Source organism: Archocentrus centrarchus, chromosome 9, assembly GCF_007364275.1.
Source record: "Archocentrus centrarchus isolate MPI-CPG fArcCen1 chromosome 9, fArcCen1, whole genome shotgun sequence".
In the NCBI taxonomy this organism is placed as follows: Eukaryota; Metazoa; Chordata; class Actinopteri; order Cichliformes; family Cichlidae; genus Archocentrus; species Archocentrus centrarchus.
The window spans coordinates 6,116,679-6,144,657 of NC_044354.1; the positions used below are offsets into that span (position 1 = coordinate 6,116,679).

The 27,979-nt window shown below is 39.5% G+C and overlaps 1 protein-coding gene across 3 annotated transcripts; it reads left to right on the forward strand.

Moving 5' to 3' along the window:
* Positions 1-2,492: 2,492 nt before the first annotated feature.
* ikbkb (inhibitor of nuclear factor kappa B kinase subunit beta) lies at positions 2,493-27,921 on the forward strand. Of its 3 annotated transcripts, none has more exons than XM_030738369.1 (22): positions 2,493-2,664; positions 4,818-4,933; positions 10,076-10,170; positions 15,084-15,204; positions 17,427-17,496; positions 19,737-19,825; positions 21,000-21,089; positions 21,174-21,298; positions 21,846-21,953; positions 22,052-22,181; positions 22,424-22,618; positions 22,716-22,830; positions 23,044-23,167; positions 23,245-23,396; positions 24,265-24,326; positions 24,415-24,515; positions 24,618-24,667; positions 24,782-24,881; positions 25,678-25,825; positions 27,164-27,252; positions 27,588-27,681; positions 27,787-27,921. In XM_030738369.1, exons 2-22 carry the CDS (start codon positions 4,829-4,831, stop codon positions 27,844-27,846), a joined length of 2,223 nt encoding a protein of 740 aa, XP_030594229.1. In that variant the 5' UTR covers positions 2,493-2,664; positions 4,818-4,828; the 3' UTR covers positions 27,847-27,921. The 3 variants fall into 3 exon arrangements, with proteins under 3 accessions (XP_030594229.1, XP_030594230.1, XP_030594231.1); XM_030738370.1 differs by having other exon boundaries at positions 4,799-4,933; positions 27,787-27,846; XM_030738371.1 differs by having other exon boundaries at positions 2,502-2,600; positions 27,787-27,846.
* Positions 27,922-27,979: the final 58 nt, after the last annotated feature.

The following is a 27,979-nucleotide window of genomic DNA, read 5'->3' on the forward strand; positions in this document are numbered from 1 at the left end:
AATGCGAGAAGGTTTCTTGGTGAAGCGTATGGGACACAGCTCATAGTTTTCGATTTTACTTGGCAGTGAACCTCAGATACAGTGAAGAAGAGGACTGTGCAAGATGCAGGCATGTGTTTAAACAAGAAAATGTCATATAGAAATATTCAGGCACATAACCGTGGACTTTATTTTGTTTTAATGGATGAAACAGACCTTTTGTGCATTAAGCTGCTCTACCAGTGTTAAAGCACGGTGGCGTGGTGGTTAGCACTGCTGCCTCACAGCTGGAAGGTCTGGGTTTGAATCCACCTTGGTCCGGACCTTTCTGTGTGGAGTCTGCGTGGGTTTTCTCCAGGTACTCCAGTTTCCTCCCACAGTCCAAACATGCAGTTACTGGGGTTAGGTTAATTGGTTAAAGGTTAAACCAACTGCTGAAAGTTACAAACCTTCTATAGGATAAACACTCAAGTAACAATATATTATTGAAGGGCACATTTAAGCCACTATCACAGGCTCTGTTTATGTGACTAAACAGCTAAATAAGTCAACAAAGATCTTTCAATACAAGTTCCATTGGTTCATGAAGCCTTTTCAGTATTATCCTCACTACAGGAAAGTAAACAACATCTTAATGCTTTTGCGTAAACAGGAAAGATTTTTGTAACCACTTCCAATCTGATAAGCGACCCTTACCCACCCACATCAAAAAAACATCATATGTTTTATCAAGTAACTCAAGTGGACGTTAGGCTGCTTTTTTAAGGTTGAGGTTTCCTATGATTCCATGCAAAAGTAACAGGTGATAAATCAGAAGAACGTCATTAGTGTACTCTGGAAACTCTGAAGTGCATCTTCTCCAAACATAACAGCCGTTATATCAACAATGATGCTGCTTAGTTACAACATCTAAAACCCTGAGATGAACACTTTACCTAAGAAACTGAACTCACCAAGCTGATGTTTTTTTGCCCACCATGTTTTTAGATTGCTGTTCGAACTTTTTCATTTAACCTCAGTGAAAATGTGATATCAGATGATCTAAAAATATCAAACTTTACCATAAGCTCTAACAGTCCTACCCCTGAATGGATTCACCTAAAAATACTAATACCTGAACTCTTATTGATAGTAACTGTTTAAAGATCTGTTTTCCTTTATTTTATTTTGTTCTCTGTTTTAACTGGGTCTTTTATTGCTTTTATTCTTACTTTCTCATTTTTGGTTGGGACAGTGCTTTGTCAGTGAAAGGCATTTATAAATAAATATTGCTTACTCATATTACCAAAAAAAATTTGATTTGCCACACAGTATCTTGATCTGATTAAAGTTCTACAAAGACACGATCCAGACAGAAAATAAACCAGTAAACTAAAGAGAAGAGGCCAAGAAGGAGACATGAAGTAGGCTAATATGAGCTGTTAGGTCATGATGCAGATTTGGGGGGTTGGGTGGGGGGTGACTCGAGTAGTTTGGGAAGTTGATTCTACAGTAATGGTGCTGTGTGCTTAACAATAATATCACATTTACATTCACACTGCTGAGCATCACAGTGGTGCAGTGGTTATCCCCATTGCCTCACAGCAAGAAGGTCCTGGTGCCTCTCTGTGTGGAGTATGGATGTTCTCTCTATGTCCTTGTGGGTTCCTCCCAGAGAGATGGATTAGATCAACCAGTGATTCTAACCTGAGTCCATTTGATTTGGATCAGCAGAAGAAAAGATGGCAATTTGTTGTGCTTTTGAAAGCATTTCGTCCACCTTATGGCCACAAAGACTATTTCCCAGAAAGATGAGCAAGGTCACACTCTTCCTCAGTGAACATGTCTTTCATTGTTCTAGGTGAGGAGACATTGATTTAAAAATTATTTTTGTAATTATTATTTGTTCAATTTCACAATTTTTATAAAGACATTTAAATACTTAATCTTGTTTTGACCCATGGATGCAGAGCCAAGGACCACAGTTTGGGCACCACGTTGCTGCCATAGAAACACAAAGAAGACGCCACATATAAATGTATAGGATACAATATAATGTAAAAGTTCTGATAAATTCTCTTGTTAACATCTGAAATTCATTTGAAAGAATATAACAAACATATTTGTAAGATATAATAACTTTAATTTGAAGCTGCAAACAGTTAAAAGGTGCAGCTGCGAGAATATAATGGATTCCCACCAGCCAATCAGAATTCAGAGTAATCAGCATTTCTGTTTTGTGTCAATGAAGGAGGTTTGTATGTTTTTCAAAGTGAAAACAAGTAAAAGGAAAGAGACACAGTTTATCTTAAAGACTAATGTAATGTTTGTTTCTAAATGAAGGGATTTGCAACAGTTATATCAGTTTCTGAATTGTATTTGGGTGAAATAAAGAAATTTGCCGTTGATATAATGATTAAACTCATCATCTGTGGCGTATAAGCGCAAAAACCCTGCATGAGCCTACCGGCCGGACGCAGTCCGAGGACTTTCCCCCCACTCGTGGGCGGAGCTGCTTCTTCTCGTCAGGTTAACAGGAAATATGTGTATCAGGAAGTTGAGTGTTTGGAGATTTGTTGTGTCGCCCAAAATTACTGCTGTGTTTATTAAAGTTTAACTCGGTGAAAGCCCGGACTCACACGGTAAGCCTACCGTTCAAAGACAGTCGGGGGTGAAAGCGTGTGAACGTTCCGTGTGAAGTCTAAGGTAGGACTGAGCAGTTGAATTCTTGACGCTTTTCTTCGTGAAAATAAAACCGTTACAGTACCTTGTTAAAAAAAACAGAGGAGAACAGAAGAAAAGTGCTTTTTTGTGTGTGTCAGAGCATAATAACGGTATTATAACCAAAAGGTGGGAGGTATATTTACTGTAACTCAGCCTATGAAGTTTAAAACGAAACCACTCAAACATGGAGCGCCCCTGTAGTGCTGAATGGGCCTGTTAATAGTCTGCGAGTGTGTGACAGTTACAGACAATTATACACACAGATTCAGGGGTTCTTTATATAAACTGGAGCCGTTTATAGAATTGGTTATGTACATTTTATTTGTTTTATTAAAGCTGCTTTAAAAACATTAAGTCAGTGTTAAATCATACTCAGATCATCCAGAAGTCACATTTAAGACATTGCAGATGATGTAACCCGTGTTTCTAAAAACATATACGAATACTCTGTTAGATTTGTTTTTCTTATCTCCATTAAAAAAGTCACAGGTATTCATAAAGCACAAAGATGAAGCGGCTAAACAGAAATCAGCCATCTTTTTTGTTGTTTGTCTGCTTTTTAGCAGCTGCAACACTGATCTGTTTCTGCATGACCTGCAGGTCAAACATGAATCTTTATTCATAACCTTTCTCCCTGACTGATAACCACATTATTTTTTTTATAAAAAACAAATTAATATTTTGGTCTAAAATTTCTTGTTTTTCCCAACCGAAACAAAGATATTTACATTTTTTTAATATAGTATAGTATTGAGTTTTGAGCCACCCCTCATTTCTTTATCTTTTGCTTCCAAGGAGACAGACCTTCCTGTACTTTTTAAAGTGGTCTTGAGAAATATTTGTCCAGGCTTTCTTAAGATCTTTCAAAGATTTTTTTTTTTTTGGCTGCTTTTTTGCTCATTTTTAGACCAGTTTTTGTACCTGACCATTTTCAGAGAAATGATTTGTTTGCTAAGCCTCTTAACACTGACCTGTGAATCATTCAGACATCAAAAATGCACCTAACACAAGGAATGAATCAGTGTTGTGTTTACAGATAACATAGCAAGGAACTCATTTGATATTGTATCCGTATGCACTTGGCTACTAGCACCCTGTTGCAAAAAACACATTTGGTCCCATTTATTTCACTGAATATACAAAGGATGGCAAAGATAACACAGCTTGACAGGCATAAAATAATATTTTTGTATCAGAAATGTGATTCCCAAAGAGGTATTGGCCAAAAGCCTATCCTAGCTATCATAGCGTGAGAGACAAGGTACACCCTGTACAGGTTGCCAGCCTGTTGTAGGGCTAACACAGAGAGACAGGCAACCATCCACACTCAAAACTATGGGCAATTTAGGATCACCAATTAACCTAACTCCACTAACTGCATGTATTTGGACTGTGGGAGGAAACCCACGCAAACACGAGGAGAACATGCAAACTCCACACAGAAAGGCTCGGGCCAAGGTGGATTCAAACCCAGTCCTTCTAGCTATAAGGCAACAGTGCTAACCACCATGCCACTATGCTGCCCTAAAGCTGCCACGTTGCTGCTCAGTAAAAGTATACCTGGATAGAAACACACACAATGCAACAGTCATGGATTGATCTCTCCAGAGCACAGGCCTCAATGTTACTGAAGCAGAGTGGGATCATCTTGACAGAGAACTGAGCAAAAAGCAGCCACCATCCAAAGCAGAGCTACAAAGAAAGCTTGCTTCTAAGAGTGCAGACTATACTGAAGAATAAAGGTGGTCAAATATGGACTTTCAAGCTTGTGAGAACTGTACAAACTGTCATATACCCATGTATGTTTGCACGTATCAGTGAATCACTGCTGCTATTTCCTATTTTGGTAGCAAAATATAAAGGAATGAGGGTTGAATCAAGACTATAGTCCAGAAAAGAATGTAATTCTCTGATTTGAGAAGCTTGAAACAAGTTTTTTTTTTTTTTTTGGTTTGGGTTTAATTCCAGAAAAAATAGTTAATTATTTGCTTAACAGGTTGAATGCTCAACCAAATGTAGCCTCCCGTGACATTTTTCAAGCAGAGCGTAACATTCTTCACATTCATAGTCATGATGGATCCGCTAATGTTTCTACAGACTTGATTTTATCCTGTAGTTTCTTGTATTGGGTGTAGGTGAGGAGGCCATGAATCGAGTCCCCCTCCAGCAGCCGCAGAGCTGTGGGCCCTGGGAGCTGAAGGAGCGGCTCGGCACCGGGGGCTTTGGAAATGTCACAAGATGGCAAAACAAGGTACTCAATCCAAGCTGTTAAATCTTTGAGAAAATCTTATATCTGTTAAGACGTAATAGACGGAAAGAGGATGTTTGAATAACAAACTTATTACGCTGTCAAGATAATTAAACACGTCCTGCTGGAGTTTCTGAGAAGACATCAACTCTTACCAGCTCTGGTTTTTGTTTTCAAGGAAAAAGGGATTTTAAAATGGCCTCAAAATAAAAGCTCCTTTATGTTCACTAACACCTCAAGATGGGGATGAGCTGCACAATCTGCTGAGGCAAATCTTCCGTGTGCCTTCTACAGCAGAGGCTCATATAAACAGTATAATAACCATGGAGTCAGTGGAATAGCTGTGAGGTAGAAATTAAACCCGTCCTTTAGCCAACGTCTGTTTACTTTTCATCAAGCTGATAAAATAAACATATAGACAACTCTCACTAGGTTATTCTGATACTGCAGAATATGTTCCCATGTGGGCTCAGGAGGTATAAGTATGGTCAGGGCAGAGGTCAAGTTTTCTGAAAAGTTTGGAAACGCAATACCTCGAGAAGGAGGTCACACACTCCCCTCTAAACGTATTGGAAGACTGAGGCCAGTCCCTTTATTTTTGCTGTAACTTGAAAATGTTTGGGTTTGACATAAAAAAATAAATCAATATGAGACAAAAGATCAACACCTCAGCTTTAATTTCCAGGTATTTACATCTGGATCTGATACACAGGTCAGAAGATAGCCCCCTTTGTCTGAACCCACCCATTTTTCAAAAGTACTGAAACAGATAAACTTAAACTAGATTAAAGAGAATAAGACTTAATATTTAGTTTCAAATCCTTTGCTTGCAATAAATGCATCAAGCCTGTGACTCACTGACATCACTAAACTTTTGCATTCTTCTTTTTTGGTGCTTTTTCAGGCTTTCACAGCAGCCTCTTTCAGTTGCTGTTTGTTTGGGGGGGTTACTCCCTTCAGTCTCCTCTTTGGCAGGTAAAATGCTCTCTAGGGTTTAAGTCTAAAACCTTCTACTTCCTGCTCCTGATGAACTCCTTTGTATTGTTGGTGTGTTTTGGATCATTATCTTGCTGCTTGATGAAGGATCTCCCAAACAGTTCAATCAGTTTGGTTGCATCTTTCTTTAAATTGACAGACAAAATGTTTCTGTGAACTTCTGAGTTCATTGTACTGCTGCCATCATGTGTGACATCATCGATGAAGATTAGTGAGCCCGTCCTAGAAGAAGCCATGCAAGCCCAAGCCATGACATTACCTCCACCGTGTTTCACAGATGAGCTCGTATGTTTGGGATCCTGAGCAGATCCTTTCTTTCTCCAAACTTTAGTCTTTCCATCACCTTGGTAACGGTTCATCTTTGTCTCATCAGTCCATAAAACTTTGTCCCAGACTTTCTGAGACTTGTCTCTGTACTTCTTGGCAAATTCCAGCCTGTCCTTCCTGTTCTTCTTGCTAATTAGTGGTTTGCATCTTCTGGTGAAGCCTCTGTACTTTGGTTCATGAAGTCTTCTGTGAACAGCAGACTGTGATACCTTCACTCCTGCCCTGTGGAGGTTGTTGCTGATGTCACTAACAGTTTTTTAGGGTCTTTCTTTACAGCACTTACAATGTTTCTGTCATCGACTGCTGTTGTTTTCTTTGGTCTGTTACTTAGTACACAAGTGACAACCTTCTTCTTCAGGACATTCCAAATGGTTGTACTGGTTATAGCCAATGTTTGTGCAATGGCTCTGATTGATTATCCATCTTCTCTCAGCTTCACAGTTGCTTATTTTTTATGCATAGACAGCTCTCTGGTTTTCATGTTGATTACTCCTCCAACTATAAATGCACAGTCTGCAGAGGCAAAATCCAAATCTGAAAGTGAGCGTTGACATTCAGCGCTATTTATTGTTTGAATAATCAATGTAACAGGACACACCTGGGTAACAAAACACTTGAGTGTTTTTATGTGATTGTGATGGTTACTTAGCTTTGCCAATAATAATAATAAAAAAAAATATCATCAAGGGTCTGAAACTCACCCAGCAAAGCATGTTTTAAGCCTAGTAAAATAACAGTAATCTTTTCCTTATGGGGTTGGAAGCACATATTTTTTGTTCCTGTATCCACTAATAAACATGTCAGTTACAGTATAATTATAACCTTGAACATCAGGCAAAAGATATGAAAGAAACAGTAACACAAAAAAATCACTGCTTGGTCATTTAAAGTGCACAAAGCTCTGTGGTGTCAGTTATTGCACACAGACTGATCACATGCATCTAAGAACCTTCATCATTTTTCAGCCTGAAAAGATTTCTTCAGTATTCTTTTGTGCTGAAGAAGACCATGCTGGATGTTTGAGGTAAAATATCACACAGCTTGTAGTAATTTGTCTTTTCATTTTATAACCACAAAAAATAGCATCAGAAAGGTGTTTCACTTACAAACAACCAGGTCTTTTGGGATGGATAAAATGGGAATTTGCTGGATATTTAATTTGTATATGTAATAGCTCATCTGATTAGTCACTCTAGTAACTCAGCTTTCAATCTTATTTCCATGGCTTGTATATGGCCAACAGCATTTTCTATGATTTCTAAGCAAGATTCATTTGTAATGCAGACAACAATGATGGTCTCAGAAAGTGTAAGTTATTTATAAAATATGGTTTCATGTCTATTTTTAGATTTGACTCAAAGAAGGAACTTCCTCTTTAGAACTGAACTGTTTAAGCCTTTGGGATTTCACCTGCACAGTTTTTGTTCATTCCAGGAAGCTCTTCTTTGTGCACCCAGCCCATCTGAAACAGTGTCTATGGTAGTGATGTCACTCTAAGTCACAGGATAAGAGCATTGTAAAGTTGCATCACTAAACAAGAGGGCACTATGGGCATGATGACAATACCCAATTAGTGGGCCTTCCTCTTCCTCTCTTTAAAACTGTACTTCAGTTGTGCTGTTGTGTGACTCACACTCACTATCATGAGATTTTTATAGCTGGCTTTGAGCCAGAAAGTGTCATCACGTTTATAGAATCAACAATGGAGAGTTAAGATTCTTTTCTGTTGTGGTTTCACTACTCAAGATTTCAACACTTCTTATCATCTGACATCACTTAAATAAACCACAGCTGTTCACTACTCTGCTGGTGGCTGTAATTCAGGCCATTATGATTGTTTTCCCTAAGCTAAACCTGCATTTTGTAAAAAGTAGTATTTAAGAATATAGACTCACCAGCAAGTTCATTAGTTACACCTTGCTAGTACTGGGTTGGACCCCCTTTTACCTTCAGAAGTGCCTGAATTCTTTAATGACACTGATTCAACATTCCTCAGATATTTTGGTCCATATTGACATGATAACATCACATAGTTGCTGCAGATTTGTGAGCTACATATCTGTGTTACACCACAGCCCAAAGGTGCTCTTTTGGATTGAGATCTGTGGATTGTGGAGGCCATTTGAGTACAGTGATATAAATGAATATCAATATTTAGCTAGGCTGTGGAGTTTAATTGATTAAGGGGCCCAAAGTGTGCCAAGAACACACCATTACACCACTACCATGAGCACCCTATCTTCCGAATGTTATAGCAGAAACTGAGACTCATCAGACTCGTTGTCCAGTTCTGATGAGTCTGTGTGAATTCTTGCCTCAGTTTCTTGATCTCGCCTGACACCGGGTGTGGTCTTCTGCTACTGTAGCCCACTTGCTTCAAGGGTCGACTTGCTTTCAGAGATGCTCTTCTGCATACCTTGGTTGTAAAGAGTGGTTATTTGAGTTACTGTTGGTTTTCTATGAGCTCAAAGCGGTCTGGCCATTTTCCTCTGACCTCTGGCGTCAACAAGGCATTTTGCCCAGAGGACTGCCGCTCACTTTTTCTCTGTAAAGTTTTGGGAAAATCCCAGTAGATCCACAGTTTTTCAAATACTCAGACTATCCGATCTTGCACCAACAACCATGTCATGTTTAAAGTCACTTAGATCACCTTTCTTTCCCCTTCTCATGCTCCATTTGTACTCCAGCAGGTCACCTTGACCATATGTACATGCCTGAATGCAGTGTATCTTCCAGTACATCAGCAAAATTAACATATCTGTATGATTTACTTCCACTGTTGTTTACAGTAATCAAGAAAAGATGTTTAGCAGTGTAATCACAGTGCTGATCATCGGTGCTACCGCAGACTGGCCTTTAAGAGGGGAAATGATTTAGACGTCTCTCCTGGCACTACTGCTGCTGCTGCTGTGGTGATTAAGCTTCCTCTGTAGGAAATGTAATGTCTTCCTGCATTGGTGACAATACTGTGAGCTAATAATAACTAATATGGGAAGTAGGGTGGGTGAAATGCCTTGATGAGAAACAGGTAGGGGGAAGTTGTTTTTCTTATCATTTTTAGGGAAATGATTTAATGTACTGTATAATGTGTGGTTTGCAAAAGTGTAACCGGTATACTGGTAGTTCATGATAGTTCATCGTCAACTAGAAAGCCCTGCCCTTCAATCTTCTGATTAGAAATTAGTCATGTAGAGTGTATAACTGATTGGAGATAAGTGGTTAAGAAAATGGATGGTTGGCCAAAAGGTCCTCTTTAATATGGATGGGAAATGTTCTAATATAAAAATTCTCACTTTTTTTTTATTTGATGAAAAAAATATAGTTTCATCAAGCATAATTGATTACATTTAAATGATCATTTAAGTCATTCGTTAACCCAAACCTGAAATCATTACTACTTTTCATGTTGTAGCATTGCAGTAAATTAAGCATATATGAGTTATCCTGTTGTGGGTGTTCTGTCATACCTGCTGTTTTTTTTAGTTTTTTTTTCTAAAGCTTATTTCACACAAATTTCAGGAGAATCAGGTTGAGACATTGTCCGCAATTGCACTCTCTGACATTTAGCACATAGTAGGAATCTGTCTGAGTCAGCCACGATGCCATTACTGGAAATACTGTTTTTTGGGCGAGGTTGCTGCCTGGGGAAAGCAGAGATCGTTTACTGTCTAAATGAATCAAGGACATTTGCATTCCCATGTCCACCTCCATTGGATGTTGTGTAGAAAAATAAAAGGCTCTAGTGCAAAACCTCTTTAGTGTAAATAAGTGTAATGTTCTCTGAAATGATGGAAATCCAACTGTGTGTCTGTTTGTTTTCAGGACACAGAGGAGCAGATTGCTATAAAACAGTGTCGCCAGGAGCTGAGCCAGAGAAACAAGGAGAGATGGTGCCTGGAGATCCAAATCATGAAGAGGTCAGAAACTGTATCTGAGATTATGACGTGATTATAAAGTTCCATGACTTCATCTGAACCATATATGCGAGCTATACCTGATTTAAGGCTGTATCTACTTTTTCCCCATTGCTCCTTGGAAGTCCCAGTCTGACCACTTGGACAAAGTTGTAGGAAACCAGAGCTAACCAGTAGAGGAGGTGGTGAGAAATGATCGTGTTGGTGAAGCAAAATGCTAATGAGTTTTCAGAGCACAACTAGTTCAGGTTGCAGATGCCTCAGTATATTACAGAAGAGATTGGCATTGACAATCTGACTCTAAAGGTCCAGTTTGTGGTGCATGACCCTTTGTGTATCAAAAAATTGTAGCTCCTCTGACCTGGTGAGCTACTTTCAGCCTTTAACTCTTCCACTAAAGGCTTTTTTTTTTTTATCTCTGGGTTGCAGCTGAAGATTCAGCTCTCATCACCAGTGATGATCCTCAGAACCAAAGGTGCTGATACAGAACTTTGTTTGAATTGATGTTTAACTTCCAGATGCATGAGTGCAGGTGGTCAGAACAGGACTTCCAAGGAGCTGGAATCTTTCCAAGGTGCACAAGCAGACAGCTTAGTGACACTGATAAACAAGATAAGGACGTGCTGAGGTTGTGGCGATGTTATAGAATTGTATATCTATTAAGAGAGTATGCTTGCCTTCTCTTGTTAGTCATTGTTTTGGTCTTGCAGAGGCTTACAGATGTTGCCTCTTTGAGATTTGTACTGAAATATGCTTGGAATGGAATGGGCCACATCACTGTTTCATTTGCCTCTCTCAGTTTCCAGACGATAGAAAGTCTCTTTTTCCACAGTGATGCATCTCAGTCTGTGACACATCAGTTTTTAAGAAATTGGTGATTTTCCCGTGTATAACTACAACAGTTTGATGCGTTGGCTTAAGGCTTTTTTTGGCACGTTGTCCAGGATCGGTTTCACATGTTGTTGTGACTCACTTTGGTACATTCCATGACAAAGCAGGTGCTTATGCGTTTGACATTTGGCTTTTATGTACCCATCTGTTAAATAAGTTTTCTCAAAATATAAAAACTAATTTTGTTCCCTGTAATAGTAAAAAAAATCACACATCAGATAATTAGAACAGCATGAAAGTTTGAGCTATTTTGGTGACTTTGGTTATTTCTGACGTCCTAAGTGCCGCCTCCTCATTTTGCTCTGCTTTGGCAGGCATTCTCGTTCCACACGCATCTGTTAATGGCTCTGGTTTTGGTGTCAGGTCACTGGATCCCCCCGTCTTACTTTAACGAGCGTGTTGTTTTCAGACAGACTCGGTCACAACCACAACCCTCCCGTCCACCCACACTCAACTTGTGGAAAAAACCACAGGGTAGGGGACATGGCAACCTACCATTATATTATTACAGCTACTTAACACAGATTTGTGCATGCACATCTACTGAAAAACACATCACTTTGTTTTTGAGTGGATGTGCATTTTTTTTAGTTTAAGTGCTGAATATTTAAAAAAAAAAAACATTTGTTTCCAAATCCAATGCATGTTTTATCCCACTCATTCTCTCTATCTTCTTTCTAAAATGTGTTCTCAGATAGGCTTAAGAAATTACTTTCCAGCTCATATATAGTAATAATAATAATAGCTGTATTTGTATAGCACTGTTTTAAACACACAATTACAAAGTGCTTCACAGTCTGGATAAAACCACACATTAAAGATAAGTGCACATGTCCCTGACAGACACACACATATGGTCTTGCATCCATTCACACATGCACACTTTCATATACTGTACACACTGGATGTGAACTGTAGCTAAAAATAAGGGGCGAAACACTAAGGAAAAGCTAAGCTATAAAAATTTGTTTTCAGCAGCCGTTTAAAACAAAACGCTGATTCAGTCGATCTGATGGGCTGACGGAGGCTGTTACAAAGTTTAGGAGTTAGACCTTCAAAAGTGTGGTCGCCACTGGCTCAGACGCTCAGAGAGTCCAACTGCTGGAGTAAAGCCAGAGCAGGTTTGTTATATATGCAGGTGCCTGGCCACGTAGGGATTTATGTTGTTAATAGAATTTAAAAATAAATTCTGAATTTTGCTGGAAGCCATTGAAGGGAAACAAGAATGGGGTGATAATAGCAGCCTAGCTGCTGCATCCTGGATGGAATGAAGACGGGCTGACTGAGAGAAGCTCCTAAAGAGTGAGTGCCAAAAATAGAAACAGTAGAAAATAAAGCGGGTACTGAAAGTTCCAAATTGTTGGGTACCATTAAAGACTTGTTTTTAGTATTGTTCAAGTTTTCTTTATTTGTCATTGTACAATATGCAACGACTGACTTCTTTGTCAGGACCAAACACAAAAACCTCAGTATTTCCACCGTTGAAATGGAAGAAATTTGAAGACATCAAGTCATTAATGCAAGTGAAACATTCACTGAGGTTGTTAGACTTAACAGAAAACTACATCTGCAATGCTAGGAGATACCTTTGAAGATGTTAAGTAGATGACCCAGTGTTAAGGCAAATAATGAAAATAGAAATGGTCCAAGGATTGGGTCTTGAGGAACTCCACATACAAAGATGTAGTTATTAATTCTGAAATGTCTGTCAGATATGATGTATGATTAGTATCATTATTTGTAGCCTTGTTTCCTCCTGCATCAGAAAACACCCTAGAGCAATATCACTATACAGCTAAATATATTTAGTTTTGTTTGATTATTTACTGCTTTAAACAAACACTTTAGGTATGCAGAAAAAACCCCACTAATGACACATAATAACAATTGCATGTTATTTCAGTGATTACTATCAGTTTCCTGCTGTTGGAGCTCCTACAACACGAGTGCAAGCAGTGCATAATTATTTTCAATCTCCTTTTTTTCTTACGTAATGAAGGCCAGAGCCAAAGGCAATTTGAAACATATTGTTTCAGTGACAAATTATGAAACCACAAAGGTTAAGAAACAGAAGAGGAGGAAGTAAAAGTAAGACTTTGAAGGGTGCAGCGATTGTGTGATATAATCAGTTTTGAATGTTTTGCTATTGTGAAAACAAACCCAGTTTATTTTTTTTCCTAGCAAAGTAAAATGCAAAAAAAAAAAAGTCATTGAATTAAACCTAAATGGAAAAAAATCTGTCACCCAGCCACATGAAATTACACTGAAACACTGTTTCCAGTCCATTTTATCAACTTGATATGCATCAAAAACCACATCCTGTTTTATGTTATATAATAAGGGATAGTGTTATACTTTGCACATCTCCAGTATGCCAGGATCCACTTCGGTCTGAGGGAGGTAAATTTTGCCATCATGGGGTAAACACAAGGCTCCGTGCAGAAGTCTGTGTGACTGCACAGACTTGTCCGCACAGATGCTGCACTACAAGGGTGGAACTACCCAAGCACACTTGTTGACCTCGTATATCTATGTGTGATATATCCATATCTTTAGTGTATAATGTCCTGCTTTGGCCCTTGATTTTTCTTTATTCTTTGTCTTGTGAATTACTGGATAATTCTATATTTCCAGGCCTCTAAAACTAGTTAAGACAGACCTGGGCTTTGTACAGCCCCCGGGCCACATCCAGCCTTTTGAAAAATTAGGATTTGAACATTTCAGCCACCAAACACTCTTTGATGAACTCCCCGTTAGAGAATGGCTTACAGACATTAATGAGACATGTGATTTTGCCTCCCCTGAAAGTCAGCTCACACTAAAAAAATGAAAGATTGATGCAGAATGTAGAGTTTTTAACAAGACATGGAAATCAGAGATAAAACCAGATGCTTAGTTTGTGAAAAGCAGATTTCTGTGTTCAAGGGTTACAGTTTGAATCACCATTACTAGAATAAACACAAAGAGAGCAAGCAAAGCTGCAAACACAACAGACTTTTTGCCAAGCTTTACACATTTAGGGATGGAGCAGTCAAGACCAGCTTTGTGATTTCCCACAAAATTGCAAAAAAACAGGAAGCCATGATAGGGAGTTTATTAAAAAATGTTTGGCGGACTCTGCCACACTAAGATGCCCTGAGAAAAAAGAAGCATTTAAGAATGTGTCCCTCATCCGGCAAACCATTACAAGCCAGATAAAAGACATTGCAGGAAATTTGACTTTTTCTCCGTGGCTCTGCACGAGAGCTGTGATGTCCGTGACACAGCCCAGTTACTCATCTTTGTATGGGATAATGAAAGAGTTTGAGATTACGGAGGAGCTGGCAGCAGTGCAGGCAATAAAAGGGACTATTGCAGGGAGCAATTTGTTCATGGAGGTAACTGCGTTCTTGGATAGGCTGGGGCTGAAATGGGACAAACTGGCTGTCAGTGAAAAATGTCAGACTTTTCAAGAAGATGCGAGATAAAAAAAAAAACACCAGGAGGTGTATGAGGTGTGTGTAAGTCAGTGTAAAAATTATGATGTAATTAAGATAGTTAAGTTCAAAGGGTAACATAGTCTAACATACAGCTGTCAGATGACTCAGCTGGAGCAAATTACTTGGCAAATGAATTTTGCATTTAAGAGAAATTTGTGAGAAGAAAGGCATTCCAGAGCTCTCGGTTGCAGAATGGAAGGAAGATCTTGCATTTTCAGACATTTGAACCTGATTTTCGTACACTTATTCAAGCCCAAAACAGACTTCTCTCACTGATCAAGAAAAAAGAAATGAAAAACTGCAGACAAAGTAATTAAACTACAAGCAAAGTAGCAGTACCACATTGTATAAAGTGAAGTCGTTGAAATTTTGCAGAAACATGCACATTGTGTTTGGGAATGTTGATTAGATAGTGATAAAATGTTGGCATTTTATTTTTGCAGTCAGATCAGTTTAAGCACAAATCTTAGAAAAAGATTGCTCCTTGTGGTTAAAATTGTGATATAATACACTGTAGAGTTCTACTAATGCCTTTTTCTCACTTAGGTTGGATCATGTCAATGTGGTTGCTGCCCGAGAAGTTCCTGAAGGAATGCAGAAACTGGTGGCCACCAATGATCTGCCATTGCTGGCCATGGAGTACTGTCAGGGTGGAGATCTGAGGAAGGTAAAAGTCTGTTTGCATGTGTATTTGCACAAGTTGTCATGTGAAAAAGAAAGTACAGCTTCTTTCAGTCCTGAGGTTTTACATATCAGGATATAACATAATCATCGGGTCCTTGGCAGTTCTTAAAGTTAGATCAGATAAAGAACAGCATGTGGCATACGGTACTGTGCAAACATCTTTAGCCATAAATGAAACATGCAAACATGCATGGAAATATAGTATATAAGTCAATATGTGGTATGACCACCTTTATTCTTCAACACAGCCTGAACTCTCTTAAGCAGCTTTCTTGTCATTTCTTTAAGTTGTCCTCAGAAAGAGTTCTCCAGGCTTCCTGAAAGCCATTTAAAGCTCTTCTTTATGTTGGCTACCTTTTGTTCCATTCTGTGTCAAGATGTCCCACACTGCTTCAATAATGTTGAAGTCTGGGCTCTGGGGAGGCCAATCCATGACTGACCCCAAGCTGTTGTAAATCAGATGCTCTTCAGATGGTATTGCATGGTGGATGCATGGATGCATCTGATGGTACTTTTCTTTATTCATAATTCCATCAATTTTGACAAGCTCTCCAACACCACTGACTGAAATGCACCCCAAACCATAACAGAGCCTCCACAGTGTTTTAGACATGGCTGTAGACGCTGTTGTGGGTCTCCTGACCTCCTCTGAACATACAGACAGTAATTTGAACCAAAAATATGGATTCATCACTAAATCAGACCTGTTGCTACTGACTTCCTGCCCTTCCTGTTCTTGTGTAATTTGCCTTTTCTCCCTGTTTCTCTTCCTTAAGAATGGCTTTGTGACAGCCACCCTTGCACTGAGACCATTTCTGATGAGGCTTCACTGAACACTAGATAGATCAGCTGAAGACCCAAATGCATCTCTCAGGTGTTGTCAGGTCTTTGCTGGAGTTTTCCTATTTCTTAAGGATATGACTTTCAGATACTGTTCATCTCCTGTAGGTGTTTTTTAGGCCTGAACTGACACTGCTTATTTTATCCTCCATTTGTTCAGTTTCAATTTTAAGGACACACTACCAAGATTTGGCAGGCTTTCAGCTAATAGCTTTTTGAGAAACATTTTGTTCATGCAAAAATGCAATTTTATGCCTGTCAAACTGTTATCTTTGGCATTTTTTTCATAGATTTGACTAAAGAAATAGGAACAAATTATGTGTTTATGTGACAGGCTGTTAGTAACAAAGTGCCTAATGATACAATTTCAAATTGCTAAGTTGTCTGTTATGTGTAGACACAACATAGGTTGACGCTAGGGCTGCAACGATTAGTCGACATTGTCTACAATAAAAATAGTTCATTGACTATCAAAATAGTCATTAGTTGCAGCCTTACATGCAACAGGACAATGATCCCAAGTCTTTCATTTCATGCGTTGTTGTTTATCTCAGGTTGTGTTTACCTAATTTTAAGACCTGGTAAGGATCAGCTGATTTTTATTGTGTCTTGATACTTAAAACCTTACAAGTCAAAGCAGGTGTATTTTCTGGTTTAGGCCACTGTGTAAACCTTTGGTTCAAAAAATTATAATAAAATTAATGAATAATGAATGGTATTTTTTTCATCATTCTTAATCTGAGGCAAATACAGGTTTGTCTGTTGAAATCTTTCCCCAGGTCATGGGAATGTATCGGGTTTAATTCCAGTAGCATTAAAGCGACAACGACTGTATTTCTGTATTAAGTCTGAGTTATTTGGACCGACTGTCCAAATAAACCAACTCAGCTGTTTGGTGTTCATTTTGTGGGATAAATCTGGTGCAGTTTTTATTTTCAAACCAATCTGAGTGTGCACCCGGAGGCCAGCAGAAGAGGAAAATGCCACCAACTGCAAACCGCAGTGTCATAAAAAATTTCAAAGCATCCCAGATGGTCAAAAACTAAGCAGTCAAATTGGGGGGGGGGGGGGGGGGGGGGGGGGGCAGATGGAGCACAAACAGTACCATCCACTTTTCTCAGGCCTGAGAAAATGAAATGAATCTGTCTTCGCAACCAAGTAGCAATATGTCAGTTTGAAAAAAGATCGTCTCATAAAGACGATGTGCTTAATGGAAGGAAAGTAGTTTTTTATAGAGAAATAAAGAAGTAGAAAACAATAATAAAAAAGACAGATTAATGGACTCTTGCTTGTGAACACTTGTATTGCTTTCTGCCCCTGCTTCATGTCATTGAGGTGTTGAGTTTCTCTGTTTGTGCTCTGCAGTATCTGAACCTCTTGGAGAACTGCTGTGGAATGAGGGAGGGGTCCATTTTGATTCTGCTACGTGATATTTGTGAGTATTTGGTTTCACCTCCATCTTCACCGTGACTGCTCTAACCTTTTAAATCATGCCAGACTGATAGAACAGTTGGGTGATTAATGGAACTGGAAGTGTGATTTGCTTTCTGTAGTAGGGAGGAAATGGTGCTGGTGAGTATCGTGATGTCATCGGTGACCCTAAACCACCAATTTCTGAGTCACCGTGATGAGAGATCATACTCATACCAGTGCCTACGTCAACGATCAGACCTCTGTGCTCTCTGTTTCAAACATTATACATGAACACTAACATTAGCATGCGCTCTGTTTTGGTTTCCATATAAACAGCTTTGAGATAGGAGACAAAGGTGTGGGACAAAGATCTCTAGAGTGCAGTTTTTACTAAAATATGCACACATAAACAGACAAGAGACATGCAAAAACTCCTTTTCCTGTGACCACTTTGTGGACATTTCCTGATAATGAGTGATCCACTTTAAACTGTTTCATGAGCGAACGCAGTGACACAGTCATGTATGTCCACACCCACAAAGTCACACTAATTCACACACGCTAACATTCAGGAGTCCAAAAGTTTACAGGTTCCACTTCACTCAGCTCTCTTTGTCGGCACACACACACAGGTTAATAACCCTTCTGACCATATCCATAGCTGCTTCCACAGATGCACTGCAGCCCTGAAGGTTTCTGGACATTACACATTACAGACTTGATTTTTCTGACATTGTCTGGAGTTTATATGTGGATAAAAGACAGCTGTAACCGCCAATTGGTTTCTGGACTACACATTTTTAAACCTCGCATTTTGGATGGCCACCGACTTGTTTTTTGGTGCCAGGGAAAAGTTTTAATTTGTCAGCTAAGAATAGCAAGTTTCTGTAGTCTTTTTGGTGCCAAGTAAGAGGCTAATCAAATAGTGTTTGATTAGCCTAGTGTTTTGTTTTGTTTTAAACAAATCACGTCCTGTAAGAGGAAATTAGCCATAGAGACTGAAACACTGTTTGTACCAGGCTGTAAACACATTTATTTCTGCTGTAAAATTGGGCATTTTAACATGACAGTTCATCAACCAACCAAAACAACAGACAGCTCAGAAGAGAGCTGAAGAAGAGAGTGCAAATAGGGTGGAGCAGATGGAGACGAGTGTCAGGGGTGATTTGTGATGGAAAAATAGTTGGGTTGTGTAGTTTGGAGATGGTGGCACTGACAGAAAGACAGGAGGCGGAGCTGAAGCTGCTAAGATTTTTGTTGGGAGTGACCAGAATGGACAGGATTAAATACATCAGAGGGACAGCTCAGGTTGACCAGTTTGGAGACAAAGTTAGAGAGGCAAGGCTGAGATGGTTTGGACATGTGTGGAGGAGGGATAGTGGATATATTAGACAATATGTTGAAGTTGGAGCTGCCAGGCAGAAGGAAAAGAGGAAGACCACAGAGAAGGTTCATGGGTGTAGTGAAGGAGGACATGTAGAGGGTTGGTGTGATAGAGGAGGATGCTAAGGATAGGGTGAGATTGAGGCAGATGATCTGCTGTGGAGACCCATGAAGAGAGCAACTGAAAGAAGTCTGTGAGGACTGACTCAGTTTTGTAACTGACCTCACAACATGTCAGTATTGGCTTCACTTTTCAATCCTGGAGGTTGTTGCATAGTAAAGAAAACTGCTTATCAATAATAATGCAGGGTGTATTTAGGTGTAAAATTCACCTGAATTTTTCAACCAAAGAGGGAAGTAGGTCTTAGGAAGTTTTGCTATATTACATAAAATTAAAGTTGCACAAACCCGGCCTAAGGAGGTCACAAGTTCATCCCAAGCCCGGATAAATGGGAGGGTTGTGTCAGGAAGTGGTCAAATTTGTGCCAAATCAAATATGAGGACTCATGTGCTGTGGAAACCCCTTGGAAATTAAGGGAGCAGCCAAAAGATTAAAATGCCTTTTGGGGCTCTTTCAGCTTACGATCTGATTGGACCTCCATGCTCGACAAACATAGTTTCTTGGTTGTAGTTCCTTGTTATCACTTTTCATATACAGAAGTATTAATCTACACTGTGATGTAATACCAACTAAAAGCCTCTGAACTCTTGCATATGAAAGTGAACTATATGTCTCTGTAAGCAAAATTTGTCCTAATAAACTGACCAATATTCCTCTATGTCTTTATGTGCCATGCTTCTTCAATTAATTGTAATGCATGCAAGTCCAGTTTTACATTCTTAATTATTTGTTCCTCTTGTTTCTTTTTGTGCCCCCAGCTTCGGCTCTAACCTACCTCCATAAGAAGAGGATCATTCACAGGGATTTGAAACCAGAAAACATTGTACTGCAGCAGGGAGAGAAGAGAGTGAGTTAAAGCCCTTTGTTAGGACAAATACACTCAAACCACAACAAAGAGTCTTTTTGCCTCAGTGTGGTTTCAATGGAATTAGTACAAAAGACTTGTCTCTGCTATGTTCACTCAGCCTTGTGCTGAATATTTAATGTGGAAAACTCCATTTTTGTACTTGGAGTTAAAAGTAGCTTTTGGGATGGCCTTGCTTCTTAGCTTTCACTACGGGCTCCTCTTTTATTTTGTCCATTATGTGATAAACCACTGCTTGTTGTCCTCCTCCTCTGCAAAAGGATACAGGGAAGTCAAGAATGTTATATAACCGAGGGCAGACCTATTAAAGAGGTTATATATCCATGTATATGTAAAGACTGCTGTTTATAAAATCTGAGCCAAATTTAAGTTGGCTCAGATTAAGTTTATAGTTTTGCGTGAACGCTTGTTTTCTCATGCACGGTTGAGAAAACCGTAAAACCAATATACAGACTTAGTTTATGATTTGGAAGTTATTAAGGTACAAGTAGTTGATTTTTCACTCATGTAGTCTCTCAGCGTTACAGGGAATATTTCAGCAGTTTGGTAATTTGTTTAGATATTAGATGAGCCGTTTGATACTATACTCATGTCTGTGCATTAAATATAAAGCTACAGCAGCCAGCTGTCAGGAAATACTAGAAAAAAGGGGGAAACGGGATACTTAGAATACTTAGAAAATATCTCTAAAGCTCATAATTACCACCATAATTATCACAAAAAAAATGCAGTGTCAACATTAATTTACAGTTCTGTGAAGCGTGCATAACTATGTCTTGGCTTTGAGCAGTTATCAGACAGCTACATAATAGTGTGGTAATGATGCATAAAAAGTGAATAATTGTTGTTACCCTAGTCTTTAAGTGGAGCTATCATGCTTTTCCCTTTTGTTTGGCATATACATACTGAAATATTAAACATGGCCAGAGGAAATTATGAGGTCAGTGTAATAAGTAATCCCTGTGAGCACAAAGCTCAGGCTTCAGGCTGCAATCAAAGACAGTGGAAACCTTTCAAGACCCTATCGGCCCACCCACCACTGTTCAAACCTTCTGTTTTTGAGGAGGCAGCCAATGAAAAGAAAGTTTGTCTTAAAGGTTTCAATAAATGATTTTAACTAATAACACCTTTATTCTTTCCTCTCTCCTAATCGCAGTTGATCCATAAGATTATAGATCTTGGCTATGCTAAAGAGTTGGACCAGAGCAGTCTTTGCACATCATTTGTGGGAACCCTGCAGTACTTAGTAAGTGATATAACAGTTAAAACTGTTGCACCAACCTTCTTTGCCACATCTGAACCGTAATGCTTTTTCTTTGACTTCTTTCAGGCTCCAGAGCTCATAGAGAGGCAGAGGTACACAGTCACTGTGGACTACTGGAGCTTCGGGACTTTGGTGTTTGAGTGTATCACAGGATTTCGGCCTTTCCTGCCAACATGGCAACCTGTTCCCTGGTAGTACCACATTGGAAAAATTCTTATATCTCAACCAAGTTGTCAATTGTGCCATATTTACATCATTTGAAGAACTCGAGAGCAATGACAGGAAATTAAACAGCATCAAACCTGCAGAACTAGGCTGTCACCCCTTTTAAATCTTACCTTTTTTTTTACAGTCTGTGTTCATACTCAAGGTTAATAACCTAGATGATGTTTTTATCTCAGGTTAAGCAATAATAAGCTTTAACAGAGGTAAATATTATTGTTCTGTGGCTGGATTTTAACAAACATTGGAGATAAAAATAACAAGAGTTGCCAAAGAATTGCAGGATATGTGGGCTGTGGCAATAACAGTACTACTTGTTTTTACTCGCATGATGAATGAATAACATGTACCTCTACGGACGTCTGCTTTATAGAAAGGAGAAAATATTCTCCCATCATTGGAGAAGCTCAGTGTCCAGCTACAATCAAATTGAGGATAAAATAGTACACTCATAAGAGATTAAAATATTAAACCAAATTATATATAATTAAATTTTATGTTTTTTTTTTTTTTTAGGCATAACAAACTCAGGCTGAAGCAGGATGATGATATTGTTGTCTATGAGGACCTCACTGGGGAGGTCCGCTTCTCCAAACATATCCCCCAGCCCAACAGCTTAAACAGGTGTTTTCATATGACACACACACACACACACACACAAATGCACAAATGCTGATTTAAGACTCTTAATATCTGAGTCTAATGCTGTAACTGTTTGGCAGTCTGTTATTAGAGAAGATGGAGAAGTGGCTGCGGCTGATGTTAAAGTGGTCTCCTCAGGAGAGAGGGAAAGACCCCAGTGCTACCCCCAGCGACTGCTTTTCCCAGCTGGAGCGCTTACTGCAGCTCAAGGTTAACTGAGAATTGAATTGATTTATTACTTTACTCTCATTTTCTCTCCTCTAAGAATCAGTATTCAAGTATTAAAGAAATTAGCTCAGTGACTCATGGCTATGCTCCAATTTAAGGAAACTTCTACTCAAATTTTATGGGATTGTGCATCTTTTTTTTATTTATTTATATTTATTGTTTATTTAAATAACAGATTCACTTATTTTGTCTTAAGTTCTTGGACCTCCTCTTTTCCCTTTCAGCTGGTTCATGTCCTGAACATGATGTCTGCTAAGATCCTGACTTACTCTGTATCAGATACTGAGACCGTGGCCAGCCTGCAGCTAAGAATAGAGAAAGACACCAACATCCCTGCAGCCAATCAGGAGCTGCTGCTCGAAGCTGGCTTGGCCTTGGAGCCTCAAGCACTGGCCACACAGTGCGCAGTAGATTACACAGTAATGTCTAATATAAATACGCACAATGCTTTCGCAGAACATTTAACAACTGAATGTGATAATGTATTGATTCTTTTAGTTTATTATTTGTCTTTAGGAGGTAGATGGACGAAGAACAGACTTGCCTCTGGTTTTCCTCTTTGATCGTTCCTCTTGTCTTTATGAACCTCAGTTTGCTCCTCGAACTCTGCCTGAAAATATCCGCTTTGTCCGTAAGTGCAAAAGTTTTTTTAATCATAATAAAGTCTATCTCACACCTACAAAAAGGAAAATTTAAGAAATACTGCTTATATAAAGAGAAACAAATACTGTATACCTTTTAACATTCAATATTTGGAAGCTTTAGACATTATTTTATATGGAAATTAAAAGCCCTGTTAAAAATTTGAAGCCAAAACATCCTTCTGTCTCTTTCTTTCTCGTAGAAACCGACCCTAACCACGTTCTGGCTTACAGCCCTCTGAGGAGGACTTGCGGCCAAGCGTGGCACACCATCCGCTGTCTGAAGGAAGACTGGCAAAGACTGCAGCAGGGGCAGAAAGCTGCCATGTAAGACACCAGTGCACATGCAGACTTCCTCATGAACACGTTTCTGCTTGATAAATATCTTTTCTTGTTTCTTTCAGCATGAGCCTGCTTAGACACAACTCTTCGCTGTCCAAACAGAAGAATGAGATGGTGTCCATGCACCAGAGACTCATTGCCAAACTGGATTTTTTCACCACCAGCCTTCACATAGACATGGACAAATACCAGGAGCAGACAGCCACAGGGATTGGTATTGTTACAACATTATGTTGGTAGATAGCAGGAACACTACACCTGCCAGGGCTGCATTTAATCTCTGCTTAAAGAGGCAGCTTTTTTATAACTCTGTCTACAAGCAGTCAGATTTAAGATAAGGAATAAATTATAATCACCAGCAAATGCTATACTGTAGCATTGCCTAAAAAAAATTGCCATTATATTTTTGTTTATTTTACAATAATGTGAAATTGACACTTTACTCAGTCTGGGCTCGCTAATAAATATAGATGTCTGATAATAACGGCCTATTGTAAGATTAGACACATGACCACCATTGCAGCGCCTCTGATGGCAGCAAGACCGCAGACACTTATCTCCTTGGATGGGTGTTCTGGAACGCCATTTTGTTATATGTTTGACATATAATGACAATAAAGTTGATTCTGATGCTGGGTGAATCCATCCGTCCATTTTCTTTCACCTAATCTATTCAGAGCCTATCCCAGCTGTCAGGCGGGGTACACCCAGGACAGGTCGCTAGGCTACTGCAGGCCTAACACTGGACCTGGACGTTGGTGGTGTTTATAAATGTCTCTTTGGCTTCAGTGATATATTATTAGTGAGACAGCATCACAATACAACACAATATACTTTACACTTGTAATGAAGGCCGAGTTCAAATATCAGTATTCTCTGACTTGTGAGTACTAAGTACTCAGGACCGAGAATATCTGATGGGCATCATAGCGGGTGTGAGATAGTCTACAGTTATTTAGGGCTCAATTTGGTTGTCTGTGGTTTTTACCTCAGGAGGAAGCACTTATCCAAACTTGCCTGTCTAGAACAATGCAGTTTGCCACTGACTGACTAATGTCTTCTTACATTTTTTTTTTTTTTAGCATCAGACAAACTGCTGGGTGTGTGGAGAGAGATGGAGCAAACTGCTGCCAGCTGTGGTCAGGTACATTTGACTTTCCTTCTTTGTGTATGTGTGCATAAAGAGTATTTATGTGTGTTTCAATAAGACTGGAACGTGTGGCTGTTCCTAGGCCAAGGTGAGTGAACTGGAGGAGGAGATGATGCAGCTGCAGCCAGACATAGTGGATGTGCAGCGGCAACCGTGGAGGAGTGGAGAGGCCTTAGATACACTGTAAGTCTGAAACAAATTTTACTGTAATAAATAAGTAAAAATAACAAAAGGAACTACTCTGTGACCTCGGATTCTGCTCTTTTTCCCCTCTTTGTTCCTCAGTGAAGGAAAAGCCATGGAGCTGTTTCGAAGACTCCGAGAGAAACCGAAAGGTTTGGACTTTTCATGCTTCACTTCCCTTCTTATTGAACACCAACCACGGTGTCTGCTTGTGAAAATAAACCTCCTTTGACGTTGTTTCTGTTTACATCCTTTTCCTTCCACAGACCAGAGGTGCTCAGGAGACAGTCAGGAGGTGGTGCGTCTGGTGGTTCAGGCAGTGCAGTTCTATGAGAGGAAGCTCAGAGATTTCTACTCGCACCTCAGGTACTCAAACACAGGTTTATTTATTATTAATAGACTTAAAAGACAATATGATCTGTTAAAAAATAATCCCAGCTTTTGATAAAGGTGAAACAATTTAATGATGGATATGTTCTATGAAGTCTTCCAGTATGCTATGGCATTGAATATTCCTACTGAAAAGAATAAAAGTGCATAAACACACCTCGGGGAAAACAAGTCCCCTCAAACTGATTAAAATTTCCTCTTTATGAAAATGTTCGTGTGCTTGTGCACATGCACGTGGATGTATGCGGCAGCTTTGCGGCTCAGTTTTAATACAAAGTCTCGTGTAAATAAAGAATTGAGAGCAGCTCAGTAGGGACAGCTACTGTGCTGTGCAGATGGTATACAGCGATGCAGATGATATAAATATTGATATAAATATTCAGAGTTTTAAACAAACACAAAGACACAAGCACATTACATATTCATCAGTTTTATGCACTGTGTCAGCGCATGTTAGCTATATTGGTGCTTCTCCAGCTTTGTAAAAACACCTGCATTAAAATGTCTTTAGGAACAAGTAAACATAGTAGTGATTTATTTGTGAGTCTGTTTGGTATGTAGACAATCCTGAGAATAAATGAAAGCACTGGCTAGTGACTAATTAACAGCTGTGCATTTGCTAGTGTAAGGTAACACATTTACAACACGTAATTGTGGGCACACTGATATTTTTAACAGCGTAAAAAGTCACAACCTTTTCTTAATGAAACAGGATGATTTTCCTGTTCACAACTCGGGAATTCTAAAATCCTGTTTTTCGTGTCTTATGCAGTAAGACTGCTCTGTGCCGTCAGCGTGTGATGGAGCTGCTGCCGAAGGTGGAGGGCGTGGTCCAGAAAATGGCAGAGAGTGAACAAGTCCTGATGAGTCTGCAGGAGAGACGACAGAGAGAGCTGTGGAACCTGCTCAAAGTCGCCTGTGTGAGCAAAAATGACCTGTTCACAGACACAAAGAGGCTCCCAGATCTGATGATATACATTCACTGGCCACTTCATTAGGTACAGATTGGTAGCAGATTGGAACCCCTTTAGTCTTCAGAGTGATCTTAATTCTTCGTGGCATAGGATTCACCAAGGTGCTGGAAACACTGCTCAAAGATTTTGGTCCATGTTGACATGATAGCATCACACAGTTGCAGATTTGTCAGCTGTGCACGATCCATGATGCAAATCTCCCGTTCCACCATATCTCAAAGGTGCTTTATTGTATTGAGAGCTGGTGACTGTGGAGTACCATTTGAGGACAGAGAATTCATGTTCTACAAATCACTTTCAGATGATTTGAGCTTTGTGAAATGTTGCGTTATCCCGCTGGAAGCAGCGATATTCAGGTAGGTTGTGGTGTATAAATGGTGCACAGTCCCAAAGTGTGCCAAGACAATATCATCTACACACCATTACACCACCAGCAGCAGCCTGAACCAGTGACAGAAGGCAGGATGGATCCATGCTTTCATGTTGTTTCTGAACCTATCATCTGAATGTTGCAGCAGAAGTCGAGAATCAACAGACCGGGCAACATTTTTACAATCTTCTGTCGTTCAATTTTGGTGAGCATGTGCAAATTTCAGCCTCAGTTTCCTGTTCTTACTGTAGCTAACAGGAGTGGCACCGGCTGCTGTAGCTCATCTGCTTCAAGGCTCAATGTGTTGTGCCTTCTGCATACTTTAGTTGTAACAAGTGGTTATTTGAGTCACTGTTGTCTTCTTATCAGCTAGAGCCGTCTGACCTCTGAGCTCTGACATCAATAAGGCATTTTCACCCAGAGAACTGCCACTCGTTTTCTTTATCACACCATTTTCTATGAACCACAGAGATTGTTGTTTGGGAAAATCGCAGTAGGTCAGCAGTTTGTGAAATACTCAGACCAGCCCGTCTGGCACAAAGAACCATGCCACAATCAAAGTCACTTAAATTACTTTTCTTCTCCATTCTCGTGCTCAGCTTAAACTTCACCATTGTCTTGACCATTTAGGCATGCAGACACACATTTAGGCATGTCTGCATGCCTAAATGCATTGGGTTTCTGCCATGTGATTGGTTGATTAGATATTTGTGTTAATGAGCAGTTGAATAGTTGTACCTAACAAAGTGGCCAGTGACTATATTTGTTAGTGCCTACCAACACAAAGTATTTCAATTTGAATATGGTCTTGAGTCGGTAACATAAATGTAATGATATCTTTTTGTCTTCCACCATAATCAGGTGCAGTAGACTTTATTAACACAGACTTAACTGCATCATGTTGTCTTATATAGAGTAAAGTTCGCAGCCCAGTGAGCGGGAGTCCAGATGGATTACGAACCCCGTCGTCAGTACTGACCCCTAGACACAGCTTACAACAACTGTGAGTGCACTTACACACACACACACACACACACACACACACACACACACACACACAGGGATGTGAAAGTGGGCGTCCATTTTTACCCTAAAATTAATCATTGTAGTGTTGTTGAGGAGTGCAGGGTTAGTTTAAGTTTATACATAGTTGTAACTAAACAGTGTTTTTAACTAATTAGATTTTACGGTATTTTGTCAGCTCTGCCAACCATTTAAGTTAAAGTGGGAGTTTTCTTTAAAGACAGCATTACAGAACATCAGATAGCACAGATACTGAACAGAAATCCTAATAAAGTTATCAGAGGCATGCATGAATCACTTTGGGTGTGTCTGCAGTGATGAGTCTCTTGTGGAGGAGAGCAGGACGTTTGAGAGTCGCTTTCAGAGTTTGCTGCATGACACCATCCAGGAATCGGAGAGCAGCATGGAGGTCTGTAAATACTCACATAACAGCTGCATAGAAGGGTTTATGCCTGTTGTGTTTTTGTTTTATTATTATTTTAGTAAACACTTTTCCCTTTTGTCTTGGTTCTAGATGCTGAGGGAGTGGACGTGGCTGCATGGAGCCCAGAATTTCTCCAGTGACCTCTCCTAAACTGTTTCCATCTTTGCCAACATGCAGTACTCTGCTGCCTCTGTGTGGATGGGATGTCAAACTACATTGGGGGGGGGGGGGGGGGGGCTTGAATAATTGTGTTGTGTTCATATTGTTAAATTCTTAGATATTT

Coding starts and splice junctions, on each gene's coding strand:
- ikbkb (XM_030738369.1), top strand. CDS start 4,829: ATGAATCGAGTCCCCCTCCAGCAGCCGCAGAGCTGTGGGCCCTGGGAG. Junction 15,205..17,426: donor AGGGTGGAGATCTGAGGAAG/GTAAAAGTCTGT, acceptor TGTGCTCTGCAG/TATCTGAACCTCTTGGAGAA. Junction 24,327..24,414: donor CTGCTGCCAGCTGTGGTCAG/GTACATTTGACT, acceptor GGCTGTTCCTAG/GCCAAGGTGAGTGAACTGGA.